This window comes from Gopherus flavomarginatus, chromosome 3 (assembly GCF_025201925.1).
Source record: "Gopherus flavomarginatus isolate rGopFla2 chromosome 3, rGopFla2.mat.asm, whole genome shotgun sequence".
In the NCBI taxonomy this organism is placed as follows: Eukaryota; Metazoa; Chordata; order Testudines; family Testudinidae; genus Gopherus; species Gopherus flavomarginatus.
Window position 1 is genome coordinate 285,132,151 of NC_066619.1, and position 23,509 is coordinate 285,155,659.

General features: G+C 46.8%; 1 protein-coding gene across 1 annotated transcript; it reads right to left on the bottom strand.

Annotated features, from left to right (window-relative positions):
• Positions 1 to 336: 336 nt before the first annotated feature.
• On the bottom strand, positions 337 to 20,674 carry ANKRD53 (ankyrin repeat domain 53). Its single transcript, XM_050945529.1, has 6 exons — positions 20,594 to 20,674; positions 15,708 to 15,907; positions 14,077 to 14,241; positions 9,511 to 9,651; positions 8,972 to 8,987; positions 337 to 3,753 (listed from the first exon to the last, which is right to left on the bottom strand). The coding sequence occupies exons 1-6, from the start codon at positions 20,672 to 20,674 to the stop codon at positions 3,049 to 3,051; spliced, it is 1,308 nt and encodes a 435-aa protein (XP_050801486.1). The 3' UTR covers positions 337 to 3,048.
• Between the last annotated feature and the right edge of the window lie 2,835 nt (positions 20,675 to 23,509).

Sequence of the window (23,509 nt, forward strand, 5' to 3'; positions counted from 1 at the left end):
ATGATCTGTACAGTACTTCGTTAACCCTGCGTCAAAGAGCTCAACGTATAAGGCCCAGACTCTGTAACACTTTTAAAAGCATGGTGAAGAACTGGAGGGGGTGCCAGGAAGAGCTACATGTGACTCGAGGGCTGGAGAGAATGCCTTATCATAAGAGATTTAAGGAACAGGTCTGTTGGATGTATCAAAAAGATTGAGGTGACTTGATTACAGTTATTTATTACCAGAGGGCCTAGGAGCTCTGACCACAGCCCAGGACCCTGCCATGTATAAGTACCTTCATGGGGAGAAAATACTGGGTACAAACAGGCTCGTTAATCTAGCAGAGAAAGACAGAACAAGAACCAATGCCTGGAAGTTAAAGCCTGACAAATTCCAATTGGAAGTAAGGTGCTAACTGGGGAAGGGAAAGTGATTAACCTTCAGTATAAAATCTCAAGGGAAGTGGTGGATTCTCCACCTCTTGATGTCTAAATCCAGCTTGCAGGCTTTCTGGAAGATGCTTCAGCCAAGCACGAGTTATTAGGAGGTCAGATTAGGTGATCTGATGGTTCCTTAAAATCTATTAATTGGATCCAAGCAGCTGAATTCGCATGGTGTGTAAAGGTCCATTGACTTCAGCTGGGCTCATGTGGGCACAGGGTCTGTCCACATGGATCCACCTGCAAAACCTGGCCCTAGACAGCTAAAATGCAGGAGGAGAGGGATGGAGGAGTGCAGGCTGAGGTTCTTAATTAAGACTGAGCTGTACAGCTCTTGGGCTGATTTAACTACTGGTTTAGAAACTGATTCAGTTTCATCAGCGCAAGCCCTTAGAGTGGATGGAGTTAGACCACTACAAAGTTGCTGATCTAATTACGAGAATCAGCTATACTGATAAACCCCTTTATTCTGCATCCGCACTTGGGAGTTGCATTGATTCAGTTGTTTCTGTCTCTTAACTTATATGGTTAAATCTGCACAATCGATGCATGAATCAGCCCTGTCACCCGAATGCAGACCTTAAACACTGAGGAGAAAATGAGGAAGCGCCTCTACAGGACCCGGCATGAACTCCCGGGTTCTGACTGACTCAGGGGGCTTGAGCAAGACATGTACTCCATGCCTCAGGTTACCCATCTCCAATTTGCCGACTATTTTTCATATTTATTCAATAACATCCATGTTTAATTTGGATGAAGCTGCTGTAGGGATCTTACTACAGAGGCTAGGTTCAGCTTGCAGGGAAGTACATGGTGGAGGAAAGATGGGACTCTTTGTCTAATTTTTTGATAAGCCAAGAACTGGCTAATGTGTTTGCCCAACTGTCCAGTCTACCCTTTGAAAAGTCCCCTGTGTGAGGACCTGATTATACCATCATAGTTACCAGGACAGTCATGAGCGTAGTTCTGTAGGATCTCCCTCTTTCCCCCTCCCTTCTGTGGGGCGGGGGCTGATATAACATATTTTGGGAGGTGCAGTGGTGCTTGAATTTTATTCACCTTGGCATCCTAGAATAAATTGCCGAGGGAGGTTGTGGAATCTCTGCCATTGCAGGTTTTATCAGCAGGTTAGATAAACACCTGTCAGGGATGAGCTACATCAGGGGTTGGTAGTCTCGGCCAGCAGGCTGCACCCAGCCCATCAGGGTAATTGCTGGTGGGCCGCAAGAAGTTTGTTTACATTGTTCATCCACAGGCATGGCCGCCCATAGCTCCCAGTGGCTGCGGTTTGCCGTTCCTGGCCAATGGGAGCTGCTGAAAGCGGAGGCCAGCATGTCCCTGCGGCCTATGCCACTTTCCACAGCTCCCATTGGCTGGGAACGGCAAACCGCGGCCACTGGGAGCTACGGATGGCCATGCCTGCGGACAGTCAATTTAAAACTTGCGGCTGCCAGCGGATTACTCTGGCAGGCCGCAGGTTGTCCACCACCGATCTACATAGTACTTAGTCCTGCCGTGACCCCTCGAGGTCCCTTCCACTCCTACAATCCTATGATTGTCCCCCTAATATCTGCCACTGTATTAAAAAAACCACCCTTGGATTAGGCACCTCAGTTGGATGTTTTTGCAATATGTTTAAGATTAACAATGCAGAGATGTGAGTGGTAGGTTTCAGAGTTAATACTGTGTGGAGACAAACGGTGCAGCTGCCAGCTCTGCTTCAAACTGTTTGCCACCTCTGGCGGGCAGTGCCGCATCAGCTCACAGCTGGCACCCAGAAGGGCTAGAGACTACGATTGAAAATGAAACCTGAGGTTGTGACACCAAAGAAATGCAGAGAAATAGGGGCCCAGGTCTGCGTGGGCTCTCTTTAATCCATGGGTACGATGGATACTCCGAAGGAAGGCAGCATAGGCTTTGCCTTCCATGTTTTCGGTTCAATCCAGCCTGATCTTTTACCCTTGCTGTGAACTGCGTCTGAGCATATCTTTTTATAGCAGGGAGGGAAAGTTTAGCCAGGGTCCATACCCCACTGCCAGCATGGTGCCAAGAAGCAGAGAGAGCATGTGGGTCTTGGGCTCTGTAGGAGAGCTCGGAATTTGTTGGGCAGAAAATCCTTGGCACTCTGTCCTCCCCATCAGGTTCTGTGCTGCTGTGGTGTCGTTACTGGTCTGGTGGAAGAAGCGAGGTTCTGGAGACATCAGCCCAGTAATCCCAAAACACCCGGAATTCGGTTGTATTGGTGAGCAAGGACACAAGGCTTTAGCACAGAAGAGCGGTAGGTTTAATGCATGTCCTAGTTTAAATGGCTGATATCTTTGAGCTAGTGTTTTCCTGGCTAGTTCTCTTACGATCATAAGGCACTTCAGGTGTTAGTGATACCGACTGCTTACCTGCTCCAGCTCAGGAAGTCACATAGCTGGGTTATGCCAGTCAAAGCCATTTTAAGCTGAATATTCAAAAGCCAAGAGTCAGAAAAAGGCAGCATGGAAGTGGGGGGAGGGTATCCGTATGAGGGCTGATCCATTGAGGCGCTGAGCACCCTCTGCTCTTCACTGAAATCAGTGGGAGTTGGAGTGGGCTCAGCGCCTCGCAGGATGAAGCCCTGGTTTTGCAGATGGAAGTTCTAGCTGCTGTGGTTGATTGCAGAGAGGTGAGCCTTTAGCGTAGCTCTGAATGCTGGGTCCAGGGTTTCCCGCAAACTCACAGCTATTTCGTCTGTCCACCGGTGCTCCAGGCTCGGGAGCCGCTTCCTTTTCACATCGAAGATGTGCGTGGGTTTAAATCCCTGCGGCATCGTTACTCTGATGGGCCGAGCATGGGGGAACAGGCTCCTCTCGATCACTTCATAGGGCAGGTTGGGGACGGGGGAGAGTCTGCCATTGTAAGCCATTTCGATCACTGGCTGGCCCTGCGAGTCCTTGGAGAGAAACAAGAAGGAGCCGAAGTCGTGATCCCCACAGGCCTCAGGGTTGGTGCCCAGCCGGACTGTTGTAGGTCGGAATATGTTTGTCACCAGAGGAGAGGATGGATTGACGCTGCCATTCCAAGCTCGCTGTGATTTCGTAGTGGGGGCTTGAGCAGTGGCAGATAAATTAGGTTCCCCTTTAACCTTAGCCCTACGCTTGGCCTGTACGCTGATTTTTTGTTCTCCAGGAGGTACTTTAGCCACTTCCTTCTTGGGGACAGCATCCAGCTTCGCTCTGTCCTCGGGAAAATGCATCCTTTTAGCAGAGCCAGGCAACTGCTGTTGCTGCTTCTCTCTAAGCCAGTTAGAAAATGCCACTGTATTCAACAATTCCTGCTCCCTCTGTAATAAACACACACAGAACTAAGTCAGTCCTGTGTCATTAGATAGAACATTTGTCATCCAGACCAGGCCATGTTAGGTTAAAACGTGTTAAGAAGCCAGAACGCCTGGCAGGTGTTTTCTAAACATGATTTGGTAGGGGGAGGTCTTTCCTCTGAATCAGTGCTGAATGACACACTACTAGAAGACACTGTAATGCTGCAGCTGCCTTTTTCCTTAGATGTAATGTTAATTCAGTGTCTTGGGTTCTGGCCACATTCCAGCTCATGTTAATATTTTGCCTACCTAAAAATTCCCCCTATGGTTTCCAAGGGGCATAGTGTTCAATTCCTGTCCTGAACTCTCGGGTCGTGTCAGCATGTGCTCGGAAGCAGCTGCTGCGTTCCACCCTAGGGGCGATACATTGCAGGGGGGCGAAATGAGTAGTGTGTCTAAAGGGTCAACTGCAGCCCAGGTGAAAGTAGGCAAATATCTCAGCAGGATCTGCTCCAAGGGCTTCCCTCTGGCTGCCTATGCAAATGAGGCTAGGACAACTCCTGATCTAGAGGATTTTAACATCAGGGGAGTCACACTCATGAACAGATCTGAGCAGTCCAAAGAAATCACTAGGGCAGCAGGTTGAAGTGCAGGGCTGGGCCGGGGCTTTGTGATTCACTGATTTGTATTTACATTTTCACAGGTTTTTAATGTCTCATCGCTAGGTTCAAAATGCCATGAGAAAAGGTACCCAATGCGACTCAAACCAAAGATCATGGCCTGGGTCTTTCTCCTGCCTGGTGGAAATACCATGAGGAGATGAGATCTTAGCATTGTTGTCAGGGCCGGCTTCAGGCACCAGCTCTGCAAGCAGGTGCTTGGGGCGGCCAAGGGGAAGGGGAGGCACATCAGGTTTTTCAGTGGCAATTTGGCAGCAGGTCCCTCGGTCCTTGGAGGGAAGGACCTGCCACTGATGCTGCCAAAGAAGAAAGCGGCGTGGTGGAGCTGCCGCTGATTGCCACCGTGGCTTTCCCCCACCCCCTGCCACTTGGGGCGGCAAAAACCCTGGAGCCGGCACTGATTGTTGTGGTCCTTCAAACAGCTTAAAGCATTAAAAAGCCATTGACAATATAAACATTACAACCCCTATTTCTTCTATAGATAAAAGCTCTTCATAATCTTGCAGTGGACATGGAGGACAATTGATCACCATCCACTTTATAATAGCCCTTAACATGAAGACTGTTACGAGGTTCCCCCCATTCCTTCCAATTGTCTTTTCTCAAGACTAAACATGCTCAGTTTTTTAAACCTTTCCTCATTAGTCAAGTTTTCTAAACCTTTTTTCATTTTTCTTGCTCTCTCTGGACTCTCTCCAATTTATCTTTTCTCAAGCGTGACACCCAGAACTGGACACAGTGCTCCAGCTGAGGCCTCACCAGTGCTGAGCAGAGCGGGACAATTACCTCCTGTGTCTCAAATAAAACATTCCTGTTAACATCCCCTAGAATGACATTAGCCTTTTTTGCAACTGCATCACACCGTTGGCTCATGTTCAATTTATGATCCTCTCTAACCCCCAGACTCTTTCCAGCAGTGCTACCACCTAGCCTCTTATTCCCCAGTTTGTAGTTGTGCGTTTGATTTTTCCTTCCTAAATGAAGTACTTTGCACGGTCTTTATTGGATTTCAGAATGTTGATTTCAGTCAAATTTTCTAATTTGTCAAGGTCTTTTTGAACTCTAATCTTGTCCTCCAAAGTGCTTGCAACCTTCCCATCTTGGGATCATCCACAAATTTTGTAAGCGTACTCTCCACTCCATTAACCGAGTCATTAATGAAATTATACCACTAAATATGCCTTCCTAGTGTGACAGCGAACCATTGATAACTTCTCTTTGAGTTGGTCTTTCAACCAGTTGTGCGTCCGCCTTACAGTAATTTCATCTAGCCCACAGTTCCCTTGTTTGCATATGAGACTATCGTGTGAAAAGCCTGACTAAAATCAAGCTGTATCACATCTACTGCTTCTCCCATCCACTAGGCCAGTGACCCCGTCAAAGGAGGAAATTAGGGTTGTTTAGCATGATTTGTTCTTGACAAATTCCTTTTGGCTATTCCTTATAACCCTATTATTCTCTAGGTGCTTACAGAATGACTGCTTAATCATTTGTTTAGCATTGCTTCAAGTATTGAAGTTAGACTGACTGGTCTACAGTCCCTCTGGGTCGTCTTTGTTCCCCCTTTAAATAAGTGCTGTGTTTGCCCTTGTCCAGTTCTCTGGGTCTTCATCTGTTCTCCAGGAGTTCTCAAAGATCATTGCTAATGACTCTGAGATTGCTTCAGTTAGTTCCTTAAGTACCCTAGGATGAACTTCTTCAGGCCCTGCTGACTTTCATGCATCTAATTTATCTAAATATTCTTTAATCTTTTCTTTCCCTATTTTGGCTTGAGTTCCTTCCCTCTTGGTAGTCAACACAGTTCATATTATCTGGTCACCATTTACCTTTTTAGTGAAGACTCAAGCAAAACAGGCATTAAACACCTCTGCCTTCTAGATGTCATCAACTAGATCTGCTGCCCCACTAAGGAGAAATCTAGGGCCAGCAGAGTTAAGGACAATAAGTACATTTTTGAAAAATACTAGGAACAAAAAGAATCCTGATCATGGAATTGGCCCATTACTAGGTGGACAGGGTAGAGTTATCAATAATAATGCAGAAAAGGCAGAAGCCATTCAATAAATATTTCTGTTCTGTATTTGGAAGAAAAACAGATTGTGTAGTCTCATCAGATGGTGATGTTAACATTCTTGCCACTCCATCTGGAGGATATTAAACAGAAGCTACTCAGGCTAGACATTTTTATATCAGCAGGTCCAGATAACTTGCATCCAAGGGTTTTAAAAGAGCTGGTTGATGAGCTTGCCGGACCGTTAATGTTGATTTTCAATAAGTATTGGAGCACAAGGGAAGACCGGAAGAAAATGAATGTTGTGCCAATTTTTAGAAAGAGTAAATGGGACGACTCAAGTATTTTTAGGCCTGTCAGCCTGACATCGATCCTGAGCAAGATAATGGAGTGGCTGATACAGGATTTGATTAATAAAGAATTCAAGGAGAGTAATGTAATTAATGCAAATCAGCATGGGTTTATAGAATACAGCTCCTATCTAACTAACTTGATTTTCTTTATGGGATTACAAGTTGGTTGATAAAAGTAACAGCGCTGATGTAATAGACTTCTGTAAAGCCCTTGACTTGACACTGCATGCCATTTTCCTTAAAAACCTATAATTCTATAAAATTAACATGGCACATATTACATGGATTAAAAACTGGCTAAGTGACTGATCTCAAAATGTAACTGTAGATGGGGAATTGTCACTGAGTGGATATGTATCCACTGAGGTCCCATGGGGATGGTTCTTGGCCCTAAGCTATTTAACATTATCATCAATGACTTGGAAGAAAACATAAAATCGTCATATTAATAAAGTTTGCAGATGATACAAATTGGGGGAGTGGTAAATAGAGAGGATAGATCACTGATTTAGTGCGATCTAGATAATTCAGTAAACTGGGCACAAGCAAACAATACACTTCTTCATACAGCTAAATATAAATGTATATATCTAGGACCAAAGTATGTTGGCCATATTTACAGGATAGGGGACCATTACCCGGGAAGCAGTGACACTGAAAAAGATTTGGGGGTTGCAGTGGATCCTCTATCACTGACGATGTTTAAATCAAGATGAGATGTTTTTCTAAAAAGCTCGGCTCAAGGAATTATTTTGAGGGAGTTCTCTGGCCTGTGTTACGCAGTAGTCTGACTAGGTCCGGCTACCACAGTGGTCCCTTCTGGCCTTGGAATCTATGATTCTATAACCAGAGGACCTATGGTTTGCGCTAGGTGTTGTACAGAGTAAACGACAGTCCTGAGAAGTGGCAGAAAAACTAGCCAGACCTCTGCAGCCATGGTGGAACAGACCTGTTAGCTAACTGAGTCCATCAGCTTCCTGACAGGCACAGCATCTCCTTGACAGAAGATCTCTCTGATATTAAGCTGACTGAACAGATTTAGACAGTATATTCCTATAACCAGGCTAGCCTGTAGTCAGCAAACAGCAGCTGCAGCTTTGCTCATGGGTTGTGGCCCTGGAGGCATGAGTCACTCATAACGCAATTAAGCCCATGACTAACTTTCATCCTCAAATCTGACTCTCAGCTAGGCCAGGTGACATCTCTATGCAAATTGATTTGCCATGGATTCTTACAGAGCAGGGGCAGCCAAAGTGCAGCTCTCCCCTGCATGCTATGTAGAGCTGACGGGGAATTGTTTGACTACATGTTTTTTTCATTGGAAAATGCCCATGGACAGAAACCAGATCTGTGTTTGGAAATAGCTGTTGGCTGTTCTAGGGTGGGTTTGGCTAGTGGCACACAGTGGCTCATCCCATTCTTGCATTATTGCTGATACCCTATGGGTCAAGGAGTGCTGGGCTAGTGGCTGGGACGGAGTCGGTGTGTGCTTCTGCTTAATGGGCACTGAGGCATCCTGGCTGAATGAAGCAAGCTACATCCTCCCTCCTGAGGCAGTGTGTGCCACCTGGTCTCAGGAGAACTCTACCCGCCAGGCGAGGGGTGTGAGCCCTGCTCATGTGCACACACTTCTGCTAGCTCTCATCAAGCTCGCATGAGTAAACAGCAGCGTGGCACGAGCAGCGGCAGTGGAAGTGCAGCTCAGCTGTGCTGAGTATGATCCCACCTGGGGGCACTGACCACAGCTAAGCTGTGCCTCCACTGCCACTACACACGCTCCGATGGCTACACTGGTATTCTACTAGTGCTAGCAGGGAGATGCAGCCTCAGCTACATATGAACACCGGGACAAGCATATCTACACAGCTCTCATGCTCCTTCTGGCCCTCGGGCATAAGATTCAGGGGGGAGCAGGCAATGCTGGTTTGTGAGTCTTTGGAGTGTGTAATGAAGAAGGGGGAAGAATTAGTCCAGTAGTGAATGGGTAAAATGAGGAGATCAGGAAAGGGTTCCAGACAACGAGATTTGTTAGGCAGCAGAAGGGCAGGAAGCACATTCAGAAATGGACATGGTAAAACAGGGAACCAGCCTACCCTGGTGGTGACCTAAGAAGTCTTTTCCAGCTTAGGCCTTGTCTACGCTACACTGTTAGGTCGACATACGGCAGCTTATACGTGGACCTAACTCTGGAAGCGACTACACTAAAATGTCGCTCCCACTGATTTAACTCGCTCACTACACCGCAAGAGGTGGAGCGCTTAGGTCAATGTGGTTATGTCAACGCAGTGTCAGTGTGGACACTGGGTTGCTCATGTCAACTACTGCTGCCTTTCGGAAGCCGTCCCACAATGCCCCACACTGAGTTCCATCGGTGCAGGTGCTTCTGGTGAGGATGCGCACTGTTGACACCAGGAGTGTAGCGTGGACGTGCAAAAGGAAATTAATTACTGTGGTGGCTGTACACTGACATAACTGAGAGGGATTCATTTTGTAGTGCAGACTTGCCCTCAGGTTCAGGGGGTTGGGGCACAGAGTGCCAAGGGGTAGCGCCCTCACAGTTGAGTGCTTTAACACCTGGAGCGCTGGAGAAGTTCTCACAGGGACCAGTGCTGCTGAGGGGCTGAACTAGCTGGGCATTAATAGTCTTTTCCGCCCCAACTACCTTTTAGGTTGCTAGCTGGCAGCAAGGCCAGCAAAAGACCTTTTATTTTAACTAGAAACCAAAAATGGTCAGGAGAGGCTCTGGCTCTGCCGGTACTAAAGCTGTGGTGATCTTACCTTCTCTAGCTTCCAGAAGTTTTGTTCAGAGCGCTGACATTTACTTTTGATTTGGTTCAGCTTCTGCATTTCACGTGCAAAATTGCACTTGTCTATTTTCCACATGGCATCACTCAGGTACCTGGAGAATTACAGACCGGTCAGCTTAACTTCAGAACCCAGACAGCTAATGGAGCAAATAATGAAGCAATCAGTTTGCAGATACCTAGAAGACAATAAGGTGATAAGAACAGGAGTACTTATTTGAGCATAAATTTGTTAGTCTCTAAGGTGCCACAAATACTCCTGTTTTTTTTTGTGGTTACAGACTAACACGGCTGCTACTCTAAAATAAGGTGATAAGTAACAGTCAGCATGGGTTTGTCAAGAATTAATCGTGTCAAACCAACCTGATAGCTTTCTTTGACAGGGTAACAAGCCTTGTGGATGGGGGAAAATGGTAGATGTGGTATATCTTCCCTTTAGTAAGGCTTTTGCTATTGTCTCACATGACCTTCTCATAAACAAACCAGAGAAATATAACATAGATGGAGCCACTATAAGTGGGTGCATAACTGATTGGAAAGCCCTTCACAGAGAGTAGTTATGAGTGATTCACAGTCATGGTGGAAGGGCATATCAAGTGGGGTCCCACAGGGATCAGTCCTGGATCCGGTTCTGTTCAATACCTTCATCAATGATTTAGATAATGGCATAGAGAGTACACTTGTAAAGTTGGCAGATGATATCAAGCTGGGAGGGGTTGCAAGTGCTTTGGAGGAGAGAATTAAAATTCAAAATGATCTAGACAAACTGGAGAAATGGTCTGAAGTAAACAGGATGAAATTCAATAAGGACAAATGCAAAGTCCTCCACTTAGGCAGGAACAATCAGTTGCACACATACAAACTGGGCAATGACTGCCTAGGAAGGAGTCCTGCGGAAAGGGATCTGGGGGTCATAGTGGATCACAAGCTAAATGTGAGTCAACAGTGTAACACTATTATAAAAAAAAAAGCAAACATAATTCTGGGCAGTATTAGCAGGAGTATTGTAAGCAAGACACAAGTAGAAATTCTTCCGCTCTGCTCCGCGCTGATGCGGCCTCAGCTGGAGTATTGTGTCCAGTTCTGAGTGCCACATTTCAGGAAAGCTATGGACAAATTGGAAAAAGTCCAGAGAAGAGCAGCAAAAATGCATAAAGATCTAGAAAACATGAGCTAGGAGGGAAGATTGAAAAAATTGGGTTTGTTTAGTCTGGAGAAGAGACAACTGAGAGAGGACATGATAACGGTTTTCAAGTATATAAAAGGTTGTTACATGGAGGAGGGTGAAAATTTGTTCTTGATAACCTCTGAGGAGAGGACAGGAAGCAATGGGCTTAAATTGCAGCAAGGAAGGTTTAGGTTGGACATTAGGAAAAACTTCCTAGCTGTCCGGGTGGTTAAGCACTGGAATAAATTGCCCAGGGAGGTTGTGGACTCTCCATCACTGGGCATTTTTAGGAGCAGGTTGGACAAACCCCTGTCAGGGATGACCTAGATCAGGATCTCAAACTCAAAACGACCACGAGGGCCACATGAGAACTAGTGCATTGGCCCGAGAGCCGTATCACAGACCACCCCACCCTGCTGCCCCGGCCCGTCCCCCACTCCACCCCTTCAGTGAGGCCTGCTTGGCGGCTGCAGGAAATAACTTGTGGGGGTGGAGGGGGTGCGGGAAGCTTGGTGGGCCACAGTAAATAACTCCACGGGCTGCGTGTTTGCCACCCGTGGTCTAGATAATCCATAGTCCTGCCATGAGTGCAGGCGACTGGAGTAGGTGACCTCTCGAAGTCCCCTCCAGTCCTATGATCCTATGACCAGCAATACAGTGCTGGATGAGAAAGGCTCAGTACTTGGAACTTAAGGCTTCGGGTGGTTTGTTTTGGTTTTTAAGTTATTTCATCTGTGGAGGTTTAATACCACAAACAAATCTAAACCCCTAAACCCCAAAGCTGTTAGAACAGGACCAGCCCTGCCTGCCCTACCCGAAGGCATAGTCCCACGGAAGTCATTGGAGCGTCTCCTTTGGGTAAAGCAAAGAAGATTTGCCCCTTGTCTGGTTTCAAAAAAGGATATTTCTCTCTCATGCATTTTCTTGTAGGGGGGCTTATATCAAATGCATTCGGTAGCATTTCCTAGTCCCGCTGGGACATTTGAGTACAGCAGTAACATTATCCTGAAGCCAGACTGCCCTTTAATCTAGTCGAAAATGTCATAATATGCTCAATGGCTGAAGCGAGATAGACAGACTGATTTTTAACAGCGAGGGTAAGAAACCATTGGAACAGTTTACCTAGGGACATAGTCCACTGTCCATTACTTGCTGTGTTTACATCAAGGCTGGTTTTATTTTGAAAAGATGTGCTATAGCTCCACCACAGTTTATGAGCTAGATGAAGGAACCACTGTGTGGCAGTCTCTAGCCTTCATTGTACAGGTCAGACTAGATGATCAGAATGATCCCTTCTGGCCTTAAAATCTCTTAGTCCAATACTACCCTATGGCACAAGGGTCTTGCAAGGCTTAATTACAAAGGAGCCTCTCCACCCTTATCAGGCAACCTCTTGTTTTTAGAGGCCGTAAGAATGGTCATAGTGGGTCAGACCAAAGGTTTATCTAGCCCAGTATCCTGTCTTCTGATAGTGGCTAGTGCCAGATGCATCATATGGAACGAACAGAACAGGGCGGTTATTGAGTGATCCATCTGTCCAGTCCCAGCGTCTGACAGTCAGAGGTTTAGGGACACTCAGGGCATGGGGTTGCATCCGTGACCATCTTGGCTAATAGACGTTGATGGACTATCCTCCATGAACTTATCTAATTTATATTTGAACCCAGTTATACTTTTGGCCTTCACAGCATCCCCTGGCAATGAGTTCCACAGGTTAATGGCACATTGTGTGAAGAAATAGTTCTTTCTGTTTGTCTTAATCCCGCTGCCTGTTAATTTCATTGGATGATCCCTAGTTCTCGTGCTACGTGAAGGGGTAAATAAAACTTTCCCCACACCATTCATGATTTTATAGACCTTTATCATATCCTCCTTTAATCATCTCTCTTCTAAAATGAACAGTCCCAGTCTTTTGAATCTCACCTCATACGGAAGCTGTTCCATACATCTAATCATTTTTGTTGCCCTTCTCTGTATAATTTAAATATATCTTTTTGGAGATGGAGCAATCAGAACTGCATGCAATATTCAAAGTACCATGGATTTACACAGTGGCATTATGATATTTTCGGTTTGATTATCTATCCCTTTCCGAATAGTGCCTAACATTCTGTTCATTTTTTTGACTGCTGCTGCACATTGGATGTTTCCAAGGAACTATCCACAGGGATTCCAAGATCTATTTCTTAAGTGGTAACAGCTAATTTAGACCCCATCATTTTGAAGGTACAGTTGGGGTTATTCTTTCCAATGTGTGTTACTTTGCACTTATCAACACTCAATTTTACTTGCCATTTTGTTGCCCAGTCACCTAGTTTAGTGAGATCCCTTTGTAGCCCTTCGCGGTCAGTCTTGGTTTAACTATCTTGAGTACATTTTTTAGGGTAGATGTGGCCTCGATGGGGCTGTAGCCAGTGTTTTTTCTCCACTGTCACCTCCCGCAGGTTCCCCCATGTTTAAAGTACGTACTACAAATGTGTTTATTTTCCCACTGTTGGTTATCAGTTCATGTCGTTACACCCACAGCTGGTTGTGCCTTAGCTGGTTTTTTAAGGCTTTTCAGGCCCACCTTGAGTGATTTAGTTGGACTGGTCTCCTCATCTCAAAAAAGATATACTGGCATTCGAAACGGTTCAGAGAAGGGCAACTAAAATGATTAGGGGTTTGGAACGGGTCCCATATGAGGAGAGATTAAAGAGGCTAGGACTCTTCAGCTTGGAAAAGAGACTAAGGGGGGATATGATAGAGGTCTATAAAATCATGAGTGATGTGGAGAAAGTGAATAAGGAAAAGTTATTTACTTATTCCCATAATACAAGAACTAGGGGTCACCAAATGAAATTAACAGGCAGCAGGTTTAAACAAATAAAAGGAAGTTCTTCTTCACACAGCGCACAGTCAACTTGTGGAACTCCTTGCCTGAGGAGGTTGTGAAGGCTGGGACTATAACACGGTTTAAAAGAGAACTGGATAAATTCATGGAGGTTAAGTCCATTAATGGCTATTAGCCAGGATGGGTAAGGAATGGTGCCCCTAGCCTCTGTTTGTCAGAGGGTGGTGATGGATGGCAGGAGAGAGATCACTTGATCATTGCCTGTTAGGTTCACTCCTCTGGGGCACCTGGCATTGGCCACTGTCGGTAGACAGATACTGGGCTAGATGGACCTTTGGTCTGACCCAGTCTGGCCATTCTTATGTTCTTATGTACGTTCTTATGGGGTTGGTCCTGCTTTGAGCACGGGGGTTGAACTAGATGACCTGAGGTCTCTTCCAACCCTGCTATTTCATGATTCTATTAACCAGTATTGTAGCTGGAAACTGAATCAGCCATCATTTGGTGTGCAGCGCTCACCTAGCACAGCTCCTGTGGGCCCATATCCTGCAGAGGTCAATGGGCTGCTGCCCCTCTGCGTCCTTGGCATGGACATCAGCTCCAGCCTTGACCAGTTCAATGATGCAGTTGAGGCGTCCTTCACTGGCTGCCTTGTGAAGTGGCGACGTTCCGCCCTGGTTCTGACTGAAAAACAGACGGTCATTCCGAATTCTAGTCCCAATTTCCAAGAGACTTCCCCTGAGTTCTTCAGAGAGTATCTCCTTTCATGTGGCATTACAGAACAAACCAGTTATGGTGGTCGGAGATGAAATATAACTACAGGTCCCCTCCAGTCCATCCCCTACCACTACAGGATTGTGTTCTACTGGTTTCTGGAGCTTTGTTTGGCCTAGATTTCAAGGTCCCCAGTAGTGGGCTTTATTTCAAGCCCTTTATTTTTTTTAACAGAGTTTGGATAGGGAGAATTTTGGCCAGGCCTGCAGGTGAATCTCTTCTAATTATAACCAAACTCTTTTCAAGTTGGTGGCTTCAAGTCTCAGCTCAGACCAGGTGGATGGCTGGCTCAGGACTTTGGTAATGAGGCAGAGTGCCTTTCACACAAAGGCTCTGGTTTTAATGCGGGTCACATTGCTAGTGACTGGAAATCACTTTTTGGGTGGCCTGCATGGGATGGGAAGTGACTGAATGTTCCTAGCTGATAGAAATCCCCATCCAAATAGGCCTCCTCAGTGGCAGATGCAGCAGAGAGAGCAAAGAAAGAATGAATGTGATACTGTTGCAAAAAAAGCAAACGTGATTCTGGGGATGCATTAACAGGTGTGTTGTAAACAAGACACGAGAAGTCATTCTTCCGCTTTACTCTGCACTGGTTAGGCCTCAACTGGAGTATTGTGTCCAGTTCTGGGCACCGCATTTCAAGAAAGATGTGGAGAAATTGGAGAGGGTCCAGAGAAGAGCAACAAGAATGATTAAAGGTCTTGAGAACATGACCTATGAAGGAAGGCTGAAGGAATTGGGTTTGTTTAGTTTGGAAAAGAGAAGACTGAGAGGGGACATGATAGCAGTTTTCAGGTATCTAAAAGGGTGTCATCAGGAGGAGGGAGAAAACTTGTTCACCTTAGCCTCCAATGATAGAACAAGAAGCAATGGGCTTAAACTGCAGCAAGGGAGATTTAGGTTGGACATTAGGAAAAAGTTCCTAACTGTCAGGGTAGTTAAACACTGGAATAGATTGCCTAGGGAGGTTGTGGAATCTCCATCTCTGGAGATATTTAAGAGTAGGTTAGATAAATGTCTTTTAGGGATGGTCTAGACAGTATTTGGTCCTGCCATGAGGGCAGGGGACTGGACTCGATGACCTCTCGAGGTCCCTTCCAGTCCTAGAGTCTATGAATCTATGAATCTATGAATTATGGAGACTCAACTTTTCGCTCCTCTCTTCAGGTCAGGATTGAGGTAGCTTATGATGGAGTGCTGGAAATGTACACTACAACTTCCTGTGCTGTACCTATTCTGAGAATCAACACAGGACTTCAGCCTCCAGGGCTGCCAAACCAGCATCTTTAAAGGGCATTAAAGCCACACAAATTAAAAGGGAAAACCCCATTCAGATGAGGTAAAAAGTTATGGAGTCTCAAGCCATCACTCACATATTGATGTCTGCCCCCTTTCCAATGAGGTACTGCAAACACTCCAGTGCCCTGGGGCCACTCTCCTTGTTCATCACCAGGTGAATGGGTGTCCATCCTGTCAGACTGGCCAAGTTCACATCAACCTCAAACTTTTCGACTACCAGTTTCAGACACTCCAGCCGGCCGTGTAGAGCTGCTAGATGGATGGCTGAGAAGCCCTAGCAGGGAGGAGGCGGCAAAGGACAATTCTAAATGTTTCTTGTCAGACTTGTACTCTAACTAATCCACTCTAACGGGGATGCTTTTCATACCAGAGAAGTGGGGGCTAGTGTTCTGAGCACAAAAGCTCCTCCTGGATTCTAATTTTGGCTCCGACAGTAACTCCTTCTGTGACGTTGGGAGGGTCACACTGTCTTTCTGTGCCTCAGTTTCTCCCTCTGTAAAATGGGGCTAATAATATTTTCCCACCTTCTTGGTGTGGTGGTGTATGTTTTTTATTTATTTATTTTGAGGACCAGTGGTTGGAAGTAATTGAGAATGGAGGGTTACAACAGAAACGGTATCTGAAATGTAACAAGTGTCTGTACCCCAATGTTTTATTGACATATTAGATGTGTGTGTGTGTGTGTGTGTGTGTGTGTGTCTTTATACTTTTCAGTGGCCACCGTCAACACTGACACACACATCTTTATCACCTGCATCCGACTGCTTCTAATTGTGAAGATGTAGAAGGTTATTATAATTACTCAGGACAACCGCTAGAGGGCGTGATGCTCACATGTACTAGGCCCACGTGTTACACAATGAAATGTATAGAGGCATTATTTCGTTACAGGTGTGACATTACATACAGGATATTAACCTTAGAAATCAGTAGCTTACAAAAATAGTCCTAAAAATACTCAAATTTCCTCTTGTTTTTGAAGCACTCAGAAATGTTGCCAAGTTTGGGGGGCAGGTGCATGGAGAAAACACACATTAAGAAGAGATGTCAGTTTACTAAAGGATTAAAGGTAGATACTCAACATGAAACTCTATATTATTTAAGATGTCTGTCTTTTCAGGTGTTAATTTTTAATACCTTAGCTTACTGAGCCAGAAAGAAAGACAAAATACAAATCCAGATTTACTTTTCATCTTTCTGTGCCAGTAAAAGTAGATCCATCAGTTCTACTTGTGTCCAGTCAATTTCACTTCACTGCCTATTCGTTTACTTGCAGGACACACTGCAGGGAAATGTTTAAATACCCCCTCACTATATTTTTTGTTTCCTGAAACATTTCTATCCTCCATAGGGATTTTAAACCCACCCACTCCCACTCATTTGTGTCACCACAAGCTAATGTCCCAATTTTGCAGCCAGGCCTGTGTCGAGGAGAACAGGACACTCACGCGGATCCCCACTTGGGCATCATACAGGTGCAGAGATCTGTCTGTGCGGATCCAGTTGCAGGATCGGGGACCGAAGGGTCTGATCCTGAGTGGAGCTGAGCCCTGCAATTCCCATTTATTTCAATGGGGATTACAGGTGCCTAGCATGTCTCAGGATCAGACCCTACCCTAACAGTGTCCTTTAAAAAGTTTTACATTCAGCCAGTTAGGCCAGGGAATGGTTATTGATTCTTGAGCATTATCATTAAGGGCGTGATCCTGATCTTCCAAAGTCAGTTGGAATCTTTCCAATATCTTCAGTGGAAACAGGGGCTACATCTGTCCTCTCACAGTAAGGCCCAATCCTGTATGGTGCTGAACACCTTTTGCCCAAGTCAAGGGAAGCTGAGGACACTCGGCATCTCACAGAAAGCACTTGGCAGGATCAGGCCCTTTCATGAAGCAGTCATATTGTTTTGTCTGGTTTCTGCTGACAAGCAAAGATCCCAAGAGCGAAGCTGAATTGTTTTATTTGTCACCAGATGCTCAGGACAAATACAGCCTTGGGCTGAGTGCAGTTGATTCCCGCGATAATGTCACCATTGCATCGGTGCGGTCAAAGCCCTAATTTTCACAGTGGGAACATTTGGTGGCAAAGGAGGAAGCACTTAATAGGACTGTGCTCTCAGCTAAATGACTGCATTTATTCTGCACGAGAGCGGATCAGAAAAGCTGCTAAGTCCCAGCTCCCGTTCAGCAGTGCTGTCGATGGGGCTCATTCGTAAGCAAGCCTGTGATCTGGAGATCAAGCTCCAAGCGTTTGGCTTCGAAGAGTCACACTCAGATACCATGTCTCTCAATGAAATTACATCACGCACTCGGGGCCTGTTCCAAAGCCCGCTGAAGTCAATGCAAAGCTTTCCAGTGACTTCAATGGGCTTTCGATCAGGCCCCGGCTAGACCCATTGCTAGATGTGCAGTGTCTGAATTGCACACTGCAATCAAGCCATGCATGAAACAAACCAGAGAATCTTTCTGGCTAATTCATTGTGACTGCCATGAAGACTAGAACTCCGTAGTTACGTTCTCCTTCGCAGGCAGGAGCACGGCGGGAAGAATGCTTCCCACGGCAAGGAGGTTCCTTTGTCCTGTGGGCAAAAAGACCACAGCACTTACATATGGAAAACCCCAGCTAGTAACTCCTATTGTCCATCTTGAGAGACAGTATCGTGCCATTGGTTTTCAAGCACAAATCCCACTGAAATCCATGTTAATCTCACTGCAACCTGGACAGTGCTGGATGGTTCCTTACGGTTTATTTGCTAGTATTTCTCATCTAATCTAGTGTCTAGAGCAGGGGTAGTTGACAGGTGGATCATGGCCAAATCCGGACCATCAGACACTTTTGAATGAACCCCAAAATCTTTTATTTACTTATTATTATCATTATTGTTAGTTTTAAAATATTATCTGCTCTGGAGTCTGGACCTTGACTACACCTTTTGACCATGAAATTTGAGCCTTGACAAAAAAATAATTGACAGTCTCTGGTTTATGTCTCAAGTGCTGGGGCTTCTCTTGGGAGATTTAATTCAATGGCTACAGGTTTGACTGTCAGGAAGTCCTCCCTGATGCGTGAATTTAGACCGACTTTCTCAGTGCCGTTCCATTTCTCCTATTTATAGCCCCTGTGTTACCCAAACAATTCCTCTGCCTCTTTGGCAATTATACCCTTCAAAGATAGACACACAGTTATGTTCCCCTCTGAGTTGTCTCTTAGCTATACAGAGTCAGTTATTTACATTTCCTCAATCCATATAGCCCCTTAATCACTTAGGTTGCTTTTTCTCTTAATTCCCTCCAATTTACATAACATTTTTTCCGGCAGTAAAGATCCTAGAGCTGAATGCAGCATTCTATGAGCTGGCCACCTCACTTCAACTGGATAGAAGAGTCTATTACTTCCCTACTCTGTGACATGCTGAATGTGTAAACATAGAAAAAAATTCATCTGCACATATAGGGAATTTCTGAGCAGGTATGGCAGGGTTCAGCTGGGGGAATACAATTTTCAAACTTGGGTGTCTACCACTGGAAACAGATTTTAAAAGTATTTAGGTGCCTTTCAGAGGTGCATGGTAGGATTTTCAAAAGCACCAAGACACTTAAGTCTCACTAAGAGAACAGGAGTACTTGCGGCACCTTAGAGACTAACAAATGTATTTGAGCAAATATATTTGTTAGTCTCTAAGGTGCCACAAGTACCCCTGTTCTTTTTGCAGATACAGAGTAACTCTGAAACTAAGTCTCACTGAGTCTCATGGGCGTGAGGCACCTAGGAGCTTTTGAAAATCCCATGCAGCACCCATCTCCATCTGGAGGTGCCTAAATATCTTTAAAAAGCTGGCCCTAAACAGCTAGCCTGATTTTTCAGAGGTGCTGAGTGCCCAGATGCCACAGAATAAATTCCCATTAGATAACAGTTCCTTGATGTAATTGGAAGCAGGGACTGAGGCCTGCATGGCTCACAGCGAGTGTCTTAAAGGACAGATCAAATCTTAACAGAGACTATCTTGGGAATACCGCCCCTCTCACTCATAGCTGTACAGACCACCTCCTCTCCTACTGGAGCCCATAACATCCTGGTGGCAGCCACAGAGCAGTTGTTCACCTGGAAGAACGAAGGATTTATGCATTTTTAGCTGTTTTAAAGAAAATTAGCCGCTGGAAGCAAGGGGTTTCAGTGGGAATGCTTTGCTAGATCAGAGCCCCAGTGAGCAGCCAACTCTCTGCAGAGCACAAGTGAAGAACCATTGATTCAAAGGATTAGTACACAGAACCTTTTGCCTCTAGGTTGCTAGTTCAAAGCTGAAAGCTCTCTTTTGAAGTGAGTGTGTCTGGTGGGCTTGTAAGAACAGTGAGGGAGCTTGCACACAGGCTGTGGAATCAGGTGACCTGGGTTCTCGTCCCAGCTCTGCTGCTGACTTACTGTACTCACTTGGGCAAGATACGTCACCTGATTGTGCCTCAGTTTCCCCATCTGTAATATGCGGATAATTATTCTACTCTTTATAAGGGGGGTTGAGATCACTGGATTATAAATACCTTTTTTAGTTATATCTTCAAGTACTGTGCAAACATTAATTGCGACAACTCTGTGGGGTAGGTAAGCATTATTCCAATTCTACAGATGGAGGAACTGAGAGACACAAAGAAGGCAAATGTTTGGCCCAGGATCACAAAGAGTATTAATGGGGAAATAGAACTCAGGAGTTTCTGGCTCCCCTTCCCCTGCTCAGTCCCCTGTGCCACACTGCAGTGAGTTTGGGTCTCAGAGCAGTTGCTAAGAGACAAGTGTCCAACTCACAAAACCAGCATCACAATTGTCCATCACAATGGGCCCCATGTTGTCACTCTTGGCGCAGAAACCAAGGACTGAATGGGCCAGAGGAGCCTGAACTCCCTTCTCCCCAGTTATCAAACAGGCTGGCATCTTTCACCAGCCTTACGTTCACTTAACAAATGGGATTTACATTGATATCGGCTTGGTTGGGCGACTCAGCTTTCTGCAGACATTCCTGGAGCCAGTGCAGGTTTCCCACGGTGGCTGCCATATGCTCATACTTTCCTCCATACAACTTCTTACAGACTCTGGCCGATTTGGGAGTGCCTCTAAACGAGAAGCCAGACACACAGACACATCACTCTGTCTGTCCCATCATCGTCTTCACTTCTGCGCAAGGTCTAGAATTGTGCTCACTGAGCTAAGCGGGGACGATGCTGCAGCCTGGTTTAATGAGTAGGGGCAGGTCAACATCCCTTATATGTTCCATGTTAATCTCCACACAAGCTGGTTTCAGCCCTCCAGTTCCTTTGGACAGCAAGGTCAGCTATCCTCCATATCAGATGCACACAAAGCAACAGAGGTTTTCTTCTAACCTCAAAGTGCCTGGCGTCAAGTTAAATTGAATTTAAAAAGGTGCCAAGTGACAAGGAATCAATAATTTTTAAAATTAACTAAGTGGAGGGGCACGTTATCTCCTCCCAAGTGAAAAACCATAGCTCTGGCTTCCAGCCATTCTCCAGTTACTTGGGATTCACCCTCTGATTGCCACAGCTTCCAGAGACCCTGGGGGGAAATGGCTTGGTGCTGAACAAGGAGCAAGGGTCTCAAGTTGCAGTGGGGGAGGTTTAGGTTGGAGGTTAGGAAACACTATTTCACTAGGAGGGTGGTGAAGCACTGGAATGGGTTCCCTAGGGAGGTGGTGGAATCTCCTTCCTTAGAGGTTTTTAAGGTCAGGCTTGGCAAAGCCCTGGCTGGGATGATTTAGTTGGGATTGGCCCTGCTTTGAGCAGGGGGTTGGATTAGATACCTCCTGAGGTCCCTTCCAACCCCGATCTTCTATGATTCCATGTATTAACTTTTTGGGACCTCTTCCAGGGGGCTAAAGGGGAGATGATGATGTGCTTTCACTTGGCCCCTTTCCCCTGAGAGGACCTTTTATCTGGAGAGGGTGGGGGAGGCAGTGGAAGGGGGAAATGCAGCCATCTCTGAAAGGCAGCAGCTGATCTAACAGTGCACAGCAACACTACACAATTTGGGACAGGAAGGGAAGACTATTGCATTGATTGGAAACCCCACATAGATATCTATAGGGCTCTGCATTGAGGTCTCTCCCTGCTGCACACCTGTGTGGTCTGAAGAGCGATGAAAGGTACATTGTTATCTCACACATCATGTACTGAATGGCTGAAGCTGCACAGGAGCTGGCTTTGCTGACCTGTCTTTTGAGTCTTGTCTTTTAGGTTTTAAGCTCCTTGGCGCAAAGCCTGTCGTTTGCTCGCTATACAGCACCTAGCGCAAAAGGGCCAGACACACTTGAGGTGTGAGCGCAATATAAATAATGACATGAGAAAATATGGTGGTTTGGTGTCTGCTGACCCCACAACACTTGAAGCACAAAGGGTGAAATATCTCACAGCAGGAATGGTTATCTTTGGGAAATGGGCAGAAGAGAAACTTTATTTGTGAGCTACGTGATATGTAAACACACAACCCCACGGACACACTTACACAATCACAGTCCCCAGACCCACCCACAGGCTAATCCGCATATCTCAGACCCAGAACTACCCCAGTGACTCATCAACTCCTACACACATCCATCCCCGACTCACTCAAATCTCCAGCTTCCTCATAGTGCCTGTTCCCCAGCACCTCAACAAACCCCCCCATCCACTGCCGTCCCAAACACAACCCCCAACCACTCCCATCCCCAGCTCATCCCCCCAAACCCACAGCCGCCCCCCAGCTCAGACCCCCAGCCACCCAATCCCCAGCCCACATCCCAAAACCCCCAGCCACCCCCAGCTCACTCCCCCAGCCACCCCATCCCCAACTCATCCCCCCAAACCCCCAGCCACCCCCAGCTCACACCCCATCTCATACCCCCAGCCACCCCATCCCCAACTCATCCCCCCAAACCCACAGCCGCCCCCCAGCTCACACCCTCAGCCACCCCATCCCCAACTCACCCCCCCAAACCCACAGCCGCCCCGCAGCTCAGACCCCCAGCCACTCAATCCCCAACTCACACCCAAAACCCCCAGCCACCCCCAGCTCACACCCCCAGCCACCCCATCCCCAACTCACACCCCCAAACCCCCAGCCACTACTCAACTCGCACCCCCAGGAACTGCCCCAGATCACACCCCAACCGCCCACATCTCCAGTGCGACCCAACCCCTCAGCCACCCCTATCCCCAACATACAATCCCTCAGTCACCTCATCCCCACATCACACCCATAAACACACAGCCACTACCCAACCCCCCCATCCCCATCCTCAACACACCCAGTCGCCCCCACCCCGACTCCCAGACCCACAACCCAAGCTGACTTTAACTCCCTACTCATGGCCCCCAAATCCCTCAGCCGCCTCCTGAACTCACACCCCCAATCCAGCAGCTACCCTGATGCCCAAACACACAAACCCCAACCCTCCAGCCACTCCATTTCCAACTCACACCCCCAAACACACACACCCCTAGCTGCCCTCAACCCCCTACTCTCGACCCCCCAGCCCCAAAGCCTCCCCCAATGCCCCACCCCAAGCCCACCGGTAGCCAGATGTCCGGTTTTCGACCGGAACGCCCCAAGGCTCCCTACCCAGCTCCGCGTGGCTCCCGGGAAGCTGCCGGCATGTCCCTCCGGCTCCTAGGTACAGGGGCAGCCATGGGGGCTCTACACACTGCCCCTGCCCCCAGCTCAGTCCGCTGCTCCCATTGGCCAGGAACCACAGCCAATGGCAGCTGAGGGGGCGGTGCCTGACGGCATGGGCGACATGCAGAGCCAGGTGGCTGTCCCTGTGCCTAGGAGCCGGGGGGAGATGCCCACACTCTTTCTGGTGCCCAACCCCCTCCCCCTGCCCCAGCCCCAGCCCCAGCCC

Excerpts from the sequence above, each read along its gene's own strand:
- ANKRD53 (XM_050945529.1), bottom strand. The coding sequence starts at position 20,674 with ATGGCAGCCACCGTGGGAAACCTGCACTGGCTCCAGGAATGTCTGCAG. Across the intron at positions 15,908-20,593 it reads CCAACCAAGCCGATATCAAT|GGCTTCTCAGCCATCCATCT; the intron begins GTAAATCCCATT and ends CCTCCCTGCTAG. Across the intron at positions 9,652-14,076 it reads GCCCACAGGAGCTGTGCTAG|GTACCTGAGTGATGCCATGT; the intron begins GTGAGCGCTGCA and ends GTAATTCTCCAG.